The sequence below is a fragment of the Pelodiscus sinensis genome, chromosome 3 (genome assembly GCF_052426305.1).
Source record: "Pelodiscus sinensis isolate ZL-2025 chromosome 3, ASM5242630v1, whole genome shotgun sequence".
Classification (NCBI taxonomy): domain Eukaryota; kingdom Metazoa; phylum Chordata; order Testudines; family Trionychidae; genus Pelodiscus; species Pelodiscus sinensis.
Window position 1 is genome coordinate 96,563,950 of NC_143054.1, and position 10,563 is coordinate 96,574,512.

General features: G+C 40.6%; 1 protein-coding gene across 1 annotated transcript; it reads left to right on the plus strand.

Annotated features, from left to right (window-relative positions):
* Positions 1 to 3,297: 3,297 nt before the first annotated feature.
* LOC102444720 (trace amine-associated receptor 7a-like) lies at positions 3,298 to 4,329 on the plus strand. The gene has a single exon (XM_006136246.2). The coding sequence runs from the start codon at positions 3,298 to 3,300 to the stop codon at positions 4,327 to 4,329; it is 1,032 nt and encodes a 343-aa protein (XP_006136308.2).
* Positions 4,330 to 10,563: the final 6,234 nt, after the last annotated feature.

Below are 10,563 nucleotides of genomic sequence, written 5' to 3' on the forward strand. Positions count from 1 at the left end.
TACTTTTGGCCCAGGAAACTGGACAAAGGGTAGGGTTGCCAGATGGTTTCAACAAAAATACTGGACACACTTGAATTACATCACAATCTACATTACATCTTATTTAGAAAATACTGGACATTTATATTTTCTCATTTATACTTTCTCAATTTGTTTCCTGAACAAAAAGCTCAAATACTGGACTGTCCGGTTCAAAACCGGACACTTGGCAACCCTAACAAAGGGGAGGCGGAGCTGGGGCGGGAGGAGAAAGCTGGACTGCTGAGTGTATGGTGTGTGAGTGAGCCTAGCTGGCAGGGCCCAGGACTCTGGGTCCCTTTTCCTCAAGATAGATTGTACGGAATGCTCCTGGTTCCTGAGCTAACAAGTCTGTTCTGTGCTGTATCACTGTGAACTAATAAACCTTCTATGGCTGAAAGTCACATGTGACTGCGGATAGGGGTGCAGGGCCCAGTGGTTCCCCACTCCTCAGTGAGACTGATGGCAGCAGTGAGATGGACTGCACTCCGTGGACAGAGCATCCAGCAGTAAGTGCTTGGGGCACAGTAGAAAGAAGCGGGGCTAGCAAGAACCAGGCATGCTGAAGGCCAGTGAGGAACAGTTCCAGGAAGTGGAGGGGCCTACGGTCTAGCCTAAGTGTGGTCCTTGAGAAGGGGTATCACCCGAATGAGTGGTTCCTCCTCTGGACTGTGGGAAGTGGTCCCAGGAGGCAAAGGGGCCTATAGTCTAGCTCCCACAGGTGTGTGGCCCTCAAGGAGGCTGGCACACTAAAGATGTTTTTCCTGGGAATCATGGGGCATGGCAAGCACCAGCCTGTGAGTCTGCAGCCCCTTTGGAACAGCAGGCCTATAACCATCTCCTTAAGAAGGATGTTGTTGGTGTGTGCAAGTAGAGAGGGCTGTGGAGTGGGAAGTTCACTAAAGCCCAGCTGGAAGAGAATGATCACTCCAGGGCTTTGGATCCTGTCCTTGCTTGGAGCAGCCAGTCAGCTCCTGAGACCATTTCAGAGGCTGAGGAAGGATGTTATTGATCACTTTGACTACTTGTATAATGACAGTCCCTACTGTAGATTTCCTCACTCTGAACTGATTCGCACCTGAGTGGCATTGTAAGCTTCCACGGGGCAATTGCCATGCACTTGTCCATGGTTATAGCAGATTTCTTTCAGGTATTCTGGTACCTTAGGGCACAGGAAAGCCATTCACAAAGTTCCAGGAACATGGCCTTGCACATTCAGAAGTTCCGCAGCCACTTCTGATTGTCTCATATCTGCATCACAATCAGACTCGCCAGTCTGAGCTTGTCTCATGGCACCAGGACCAGAATAGCACTGTGTCCAGAAGAATGACAGGCGGCTGTGATAGCATCTGCGCAGGGCTTTCATGAGCAGGGCTTCCATGCCACACCGAGCTTCATTCTTGTCCTCTTCCTGGTGGAGCACCGTGTGTATGCTCTCCAAGGACTACACCATTAGGTGCACCATGACACATGTCACCAGCACAATGGCTTGCTGCAGAGTGGGCTCCATGCTCGCGCTACTATAGCATCTGCGCAGACAACCCGGGCACCACAAGGCGCAAGCACATTGCCTCCCCTTTATCTCATGCAAGGGGGAGGGACTAGACAAATGCCTTATAGAACGCTGGTGACATGAGCCTGTCTAACCATGTGCTGCAGAGATTTGATCACAGCAGGCACTGTGAGCAGAGCAGAGCTGTGTGCCTCGCTCTTTGAGTCAAAAGTAGGTTACCCAATAGAGAAGTCCTGCAGTGAAGACATGGACCTTTGACTTTGCAAAACTGGGTGATAAGAAATTGACCATATTAGATTCAACCTTATCTCATAGGCTACGTCTAGACTGGCATGTGCGGAAAAGAGCGTCTAAATTGGCATGGAAGCTTTTGTGCAAAAGCACTTTTTGTGGAAAAGCATCCGTGCCAATCTAGACGCGGTTTTGCGCAAGAAAGCCCCAATCACCATTTTCACCATCGGGGCTTTTTTGCGCAAAACAATTCTCAGTTGTCTACACTGGCCCTCCTGAGCAAAAGCATTTGTGCAAGAGGGCTGTTTCCCGAACGGGAGAGTCATTGTATTTGCGCAAGAACACTGATGTTCATCAATGTTCTTGCGCAAATTCAAGTGGCCAGTGTAAACAGCTGGCAGCTGCTTTTGTGGAAAAACTTGCCAGGTTAGATGCAGCCATAGTGTAGACATGCCCTAAATTTTGGATAAAGCCTAAAGACCATGAGATTTACCTGGCTTGAGATAGAAGGACTGTTTAACTCCGCCGGGCTACTTATGTAAGAAAAGCTTCATATGTGGATAAGTGCTTGCAGGATGGGGGCTGCAGACTGGCATGAGAATGAGGGTCTGTCTACACTTAATACACTACAGTGTCATAGCATTTAGATATAGACACTATCTATGTCAATGAAACAGGTTCTCCCATCAGCATAGGACAGGTGGTAGATAGGCCAATGAAAGAATTCTGTCAATCACAGTAGTGGTATGTATATGGGGATTTAGGTCAGCTTACCTACACCGCACAGGGATGTACAGTTTTTACAACCCTGAATGATGTACTTATGCTGACCTAATTTTCTAATGTGGACTAGTCTCAAGTTAAATGTGGGTGGACAGGAGATTTCCTGATTTATGCCAAATAGTTCATAGATACAGGAAGTTGTGATAGTAAGTCACTGTTTTGCCTCACAAACAATTTAGCATTCTTTATATGCCTCATTTTCAACTTAGTGTTCCCATCTTCCATTACAAGAATTTTGTTATCTGGAAAGATCAGTGAGTCCTGTTCTGATTCATTCGTTTTGCTTTGGGAAAAAAGTGAACAGGCTTTGAAATTAACTCCAACACAAGAATCTCAGGGGAGAAAACACTAATGTAAATTGCAAGCCTCTTCCAGTGTTCACTTCATAGCTCTGTCAAACCAATTTATGAAAAGGAGTTTCTCAGAAGATGAGGAATTAGCAGGCGAAAATCAAGTAAGAATGACTCATACTGTTAAATCCAGATACAATAATCCCAATAATTTCTTTTTTTTCTTATTTTAAATCACCAGAAAAAAATCTGCTGCTTCTGAGATCTTACATTTCTATATTTTTGTAACTTTCTGAATTAATCTTAATTTCTGTGTTCATAATAATACAACAATACAGTAATTCTATTGATACCCATATTTTTTTTTCCAGGAAAAATTGGAAACAAGAGCATACTCTACCTTTCCTTGATAAAAAAAAAAGTCAGTTCAGGAACTCAAAAATAAGACTTTGAGGTTAAATAATGAACTCAACTTTTTTGGAAAAGGAAGATTTGCAATACTGCTTTGAAAACGTAAATGAATCTTGCTATAAGACACCATTAACTTCTGGACTCCGAGTAACCTTGTATATTCTGCTTGGTTTATTAACGATTCTTACTGTATGTGGAAACCTAATGGTAATTGTTTCAATTGCTTATTTCAAACAGCTTCACTCACCTACAAATTTTTTGATTGCCTCCTTGGCGTGTACTGACTTTGGTTTGGGTCTGACCGTGTTACCCTTCACCACTGTAAGATCTGTTGAAACATGTTGGTATTTTGGGGAAACATTCTGTAGATTTCACTGTTGTTTGGACCTATCATTCTGTCAAGCATCAATATTTCACTTGTGTTTCATCTCTGTTGATCGATATGTTGCTGTCCACTACCCTTTAATTTATCCAGTTAAGTTCACAGTGCCTGTTTCAGGCATGTTCATAGCTGCTGCCTGGACATTTTCTTTAATATTCAGTTTTTCTTTAGTTTACATTGGGGCTAATAACAAAGAGATAGAAGAAAAATCAGTAACTGCTCTATCCTGTGTAGGGAGCTGTCAGCTTGTCTTCAACAAAACATGCGTAGTTATATCCTCTCTACTGTTGATAATACCTTTCTTTATTATGATAGCACTTTACAGCAAGATATTTGCTGTGGTTAAACAACAAGCTAGAATGATAGAGATTATGAACAACACCACCCAGTCATCTGATAGTTACAGCGACAGAGTTGCCAAAAGAGAGAGAAAAGCTGCTAAAACCCTAGGCATAGCTGTGATAGCTTTTTTGGTATTCTGGTCACCTTATTTTATAACTGTAGTAATTGATGGTTTCCTCAACTTCATAACTCCAGCCCTTGTCTATGACATTACAGTTTGGGTTGCTTATTCCAACTCTGCCATTAATCCTTTGATTTACACTTTCTTTTATCCCTGGTTTAGAAAAGCAATGAAAGTCATTGCGAGTTGTAAAATCCTTCACTTTGATTACTCAACAATGAATTTATTTTCTGAATAAAAATGTGTCGTGTACTTCCTAAATTCTGATTCCTGGTCACGATCTGCATCTGTTTTATTGTTCTTCCTTTAAAATATTTTCCCAGGCTTTTATACCTGTATATGTTGAATCCTAATGAAAATCATGTTGAGTTAAATTTGGAAAAGTTCGTTTAGTTTTTTAAATGTTCTGACTTGAAATATAAATGCATATTTTTAATACATCTAAATAAAAAAGAAATATTTGCTCAATTTACTCTTCTGTGTGTACTACAGATTATTTTTGTAATATATGACATTGTTATATAGACTGACAAACGTACAATACATTGCACTAGAAACACCAGAAATATTTAGCACTGATTGCATAATTTTGTTTCGTATCTTTCTGTATGACTGGTTAATTTAGAAACACTGTGGACCCTAGAATAGGCCACTGTGATCAATAAAAACAAACAGAACACATGAAAAACCTGCCTCTCAGACATGGGGATGGGGGATGGAGAGATCAGGTGAGTAGGCGTTCTATGCAAGTAGCAAATCAGATGCAAATAGGACAAAATATTGTTACAGGCAAAATTTAAGTCATGACAACTTAAATATATCCATAAGTCCAACCCACATATCCATATCATCTTCCACAGAGCTTGTTTGTAGACAGACATACAGCACATCCAAAACAATGAGGGTCTAATTAGATTCCCTCTAGGGTCAATGTGAACAGTGCTATTGATTTAAGGTTAGTCAGAACATTTCCTTAGTGAGCAACTATGACTAAAATATCCAAAGTGTTGCAATGCTGTATCAGTGCTCTTCCATGATTTTTTAAAAAAGAAACTGAACTCTGTAAGGGGTATACAGGCCATGTAAGGCATAGCTCACACTATTTGTCCGCCATTTCTCCAGACAAGGTTTGCTTTTAAAATACCTGAGTGATGCATAATTGATTAGTGAGGCTATGTCTAGTCTACAGAGTTTTCTCAGAAAAAGGTATGCAAATTGCTCTCTGCGATGTGCGTACCTTTTTACGATATTTTTTTCAGGAGAGGCTTTTCTGAAATTTGGCCCATCTACAGTGGGCCAAATTTCAGAAAAACCTCCTCTTTCGGAAGAGCCCTTTGTCCTCATAAAACAAGGAATACTGGGACTTCCGAAAGAGCGCTTCTGCTCTTCTGCAAAAAAAAATGTTGGAAGAGCAGAGGAGTTCCCTGGATGTGGTAGATTTTTCTGGGATACCAGAGGTATCCTGGAAAAACTCCATAGTCTGGGTGTAGCCTGAGTGAAAGAAGGTGGCCTGAGCAAAGGCAGGCTGGAATTTATAAAGGAGGCCATTCTGGTTGTGACAGATACACAGTCTCCTACAGTCTCCTATGAACACCTTATGAAATTAAGTTAACCCATAGAATTATATTTAGTGCCTTTGGTGTCCTGCCTTCCCCTTGGGTATTCAACATTGTACAGAAAACCTAGGAGACAGCATACAGCTGCTGAGGCAGGGTTCTGGAGCACAGGAGAACAGTTCCCTTTACTCTCTGTGAGACAAAACATGCTGTGGGCCAGGAACAGGGTGGGAAGGACAGAGCCCCCCCCCATCCATCCTTTCCTTCTCTGCAAGGGCAGTTCAGTGCTCACAGAAATCAGGGGAGACGGAGAGAAAATGGCATGTGAGCCTATGTAACCCACCCTACATCTCATCTCTGGAAGGCAATCTTGCCTGCAGCCCACAAAATTGTGCCCATGACCACTCCCATGAGTGCTTCCCACTTGCCACTCTCTCCTTCTTGCACTCTACTGCCTTAAGAAGAAAAGCGCCTAACCAAAGTCAGTGCACGCCAAGGAGGCAATCAAAAAATTTGTAGGTGAGTGAAGCTGAGCATTAGCGGATAGCAAGCAAGGTGCTTTTCTTTCCTAAAGAAGATGTTGTCTGTGAAGAATAGTGGGTGGAACAGCAAAAGGTGAAACAAAAGGGGTTTATTTGGCTGTCACAGCCTTTCCCCACAGCAACAAGCAAGACAGGGGTAGCAAACAGTCTGTCATCAGGCCTGTCTTCCTTCTGGGAGGCTCTGGCAGGAGGCAGTCTTGCAAGCAGTTCCTGGCCCCACCCTGGCTTGTCTCACAGGTCAGCCCCACAACCGAGCTGTGTTCTCCCCTCCCTTTTCCTCCTTCCAGGCATAACACCGATAGGGCAGGTTCAGTTGAGTGGAGTTGACAGCAGCTTGTATTAACCCTTTCCTGACCAAAGCAGAGCACCATCACAGATAGTTAGCATAGCTTGTGGAAATATATGCATGAAGACGCATAGGATTCAGCATATGAAAATTAGAAAAGGAGAGGTTTGAATCCTGTCATTTTTTTTTTTAAGATCTTAGCCTCTGATCCTCTCTTAACATTGGTTATATACTATAGACTCACAAGGCATAACACGGGTGAAATAAAATTGTGGCCCTAAATTTGGTACTGAGAAAAATTGGACAATTTTCAGGTCTGACATGATGGTAAATAATTGCAGCACATACAACTTAATAATGATTTTTACACATTGTTGTCATCTTAATGTCCCCATGCTTCACCACAGGGAATTTTTTATTTAAGAAGATCAGTGAGTCTGCTTCAGATGCGGGGCTTGTCTACATCAGAAAATTGCATTGGCACAGCTACACCAATAATATAAATGTGTTTGGGGGCATATTTTTTTCCTGATGTACTTTAACTTGATTCAGTTTTATGTTTCAGTGTGGCTCACTGTATACCTCTTGGATCATTGAGACACTATGGCTGCGTTTAGACTGGCATGATTTTGCGCAAATACTTTTAACGGAAAAGTTTTTTTATTAAAAGTATTTGTGCAAGAGAGCGTCTATACTGGCATGTGCCTCTGCGCAAAAGATTTGCTTTTGCTCAAAAGCATCCGTGCCAGTGTAGATGCTCTTTTGCGCAAGAAAGCTCCGATGGCAATTTTAGCCATCGGGCTTTCTTGAGCAAGAAATTAACGTGGCTGTCTTCATTGGCCCTCTTGCACAAGAATACTTGCGCAAGAGGGCTTATCCCTGAGCGGGAGCCTCAGAATATTTGCGCAAGAATCACTGATTTTGTACATTACAAAGTCAGTGTTCTTGCAGAAATACTCGCAGCCAGTGTAGACAGGTGGCAAGATTTTGAACAAAAGCGGCCACTTTTGCGCAAAATCATGCCAGTTCTAGACACAGCCCATGTCCACTGCATTCTTTTGCTTATTTGAAGTTTTGCCTGCTTGCTAAGTTTGATATTCACTCTATTGGCAACTTGCAGGTGTGTGAGGGGGACAGAGGTGAAAGTAAGCAGATGCACCCCTAGTGCACAGCTCTGGCAAGAGCTGGCTGAGCTGCTGCAAAAGCCAGCAGGGAGCTATTTAAAGAGCTGGCAGAGACCCAGGTTGCAATAGGACAGTGCCTGTAAGAAATTGTAAGTAACTTTCTCCACTAGTTTGGGACAATGTTTTTATTTTCTACTGATGGATGTAATGGACAGGAAGACAAGGGTGGAATCCTTGGTTGCTGCCCAAGGCAACACAAAGGCTCAATCTAGCGCAGCAGCTTGTATACTGCACTCGGATTTGATAGACTATCAGGACTTCTTCTAATGGGGAATCTGGAGAAGTTGATGCCATTGCCCAGATGACCCCATGATATGATTTTTCTCTGTTGCTGAGGTAAAAGCGTAAGGTTTATTCAATTCCCTCTGAAGCCAGTTAACTGTGATTCCTGGTGTCTGGATGGGATACTTGTTAGTTTTTCTTTTTTTTCCCCTTGGAATTACAGTGGGCTATTCTAATGCTGCAGCAGTTTCCAGACTAAAACTGAGGGAACAAACGGATGGTGATTGAATGAAATGAGGCGGAATGCAACACTCAATAGAAGTAGTGGGTATCTTGGCTTATATCTACACTACAAAGAAAAGTCGGAAAAAGAAATGCAAGGCCTTTCCAACGTTTGGCCTGTCTACATGGGGCCAAATGTCAGAAAAAACCCTTTTTCAGAACATCCCTTCCGCCTCGTAGAACGAGGTTTACAGGGATGACAAAAAAACACGTCTGCTTTTCCGATTTTTTTTTTTTTTAAGCTGATGTGTTCCTTAGATTCTGGTATCTCAGTAAAAAGCTCTGTAGGTATCCTGGAAAAGCTCTGTAGTTTAGACTTACCCATAGATGCACTAACCGAGGAAAACACTTTAGCATACTTTTCAGTATATCTCTATTTAGGACAGCCCACTATCAGGTGCTTCAGGACTGTTGTGAAACTGTTTTCCTGAATTTTGGACAGAGATTGTTGACTTTTTAGATTAATACAAAGACATGCAGTATGAAAGATTCCAATAGTGGAACATGCTTACTGCTACAGCACAAAGATGTACCCCCTTTGTACCTTGACTGGAAAGGTCCTTAGACAAAGTATTCCATAATATTCTTGTTATGTAAAAAGGTTGTCAGTAAGAAACTGATAGAAATGTAGCCGTGTTAGTCTGGGGTAGCTGAAGCAAAATGCAGGACAATGTAGCACTTTAAAGACTAACAAGATGGTTTATTAGATGATGAGCTTTCGTGGGCCAGACCCACTTCCTCAGATCAAAAGTAAGAAACTGTTGAGAGCAAAGCTCTATGCTATTTAGCTTTGGTTTGTTAAATATGCTGATTATAATACAAATGCACACAACTAAGTAATTCAGTTCATACTCTCTATTGTGCTGATTTTATATATAACACTTTCTAATAGGAGCACCTTTTAACATATTTTTACCCATAAGCCCTCATTTAAAGTCTAGTGATGTCAATGAAAAGCCTCCTACTGACTTCTGTGGGTTTTAGATTAGGCTCACAAAGGTTATATTAAAGTTAATATATGCAATCTATTCATTAACAGTAACTGTGCAGTCATTCACCACACTTTGTTCTTTATTTTGTGATGCAAAAAATATGTAAAATCTGACTAGGATGTGAAATTATTTATAAATAAACACGACACAAGCCAGTTTTCATATCTAATATTGACTTTATATACAACTAAATAAACAAAATAAAACAAGTAGAAAAGATTCTTAACTAATTATTTAGTTGTTCATTAATTGTATGAATTATTAGAGTAATTTTATATTACTCTATTCAGAAGTTTTTAAAAAGCATTCTCTCATAAGTACATTCACAGGAGCCTAGAGAGGTGGCAATATAATTCCCATTGGTCTGGTTAGAAAGTAGTATCACAGAACTTGCAGGACACCTTATTTCTCACATTTTTTTTACACTTTTTATTACCATTTACACTGTAAAAGCATATAATCATAGCCAGAAAGAACCTGAGAGTTTAGACTGATACCCCATTCATCAAGGTACATAAGCATAAACCTAACTGTAAGCATGAAAACTGAATCATTGACTTTTTTGGAACTAACTGTGCTTAAAATTAGGCATGAGCTCAAGTACCTTGCTAAATCAGGGCCTAACATTTTGCTTAAGAGCATGAAAATTATGTATCATTCCAAGGTAATCTGTACACTATCAAGTTTTTTCTTTAAAATATACTGCTGATTGTATAGGGCATGGCATACAGGAAAATTATGATTAATTTGGCGATCGGAGAAGAATAAATAATTTACCTTTCCTTTTAATCAAACAGCATTTTTTCATTCAGGGAAGAAGGCAGGCAAAAACCATTCAGCTTTATAACCAGACTGATATCCTCACAGTAAGGTGATTATATTATTCTTCACAAATAGGTAATATTGGTGTTTTAAAGGTTTACCAACACCATAAAGCTCTGACTATTTGTTTACAAAGATAATTGTTCTGAAAGGTGAAAGGCAAGTATGTCTTGTCAAATTAGGGGAAACTACCTGATGTAACTTCTTTCAGAAACATGGAGGTTACGTTGAATACTTTCAGCTCACTGAATGTTTCGAAAATAATTATGAGAAATACTTTGATGTTTTATAGTTCAATATTTTTCTGTTGTCGCTCAGGATTTTGGTTGAGATTTTCAAACTGCCTAAATAAAAGTACCATAATAAGAACTGAATCTCCTAATACTACTGATTTCTTTGAAAACTCCACCCTTCCTTAGGGCAAACCAATATGATTTCCCAGAGTTTTTATTTCTTGTCATATTTTAAGTATCTCATCTCGTTACTTGTCATTTTAACATATACCTAAAATAAAAGGTTCTTCTCCTGGGGACCATGGTTGTGATTGTGAGCTATTTTTACATTCAATATTATCTAAATCCTCCAA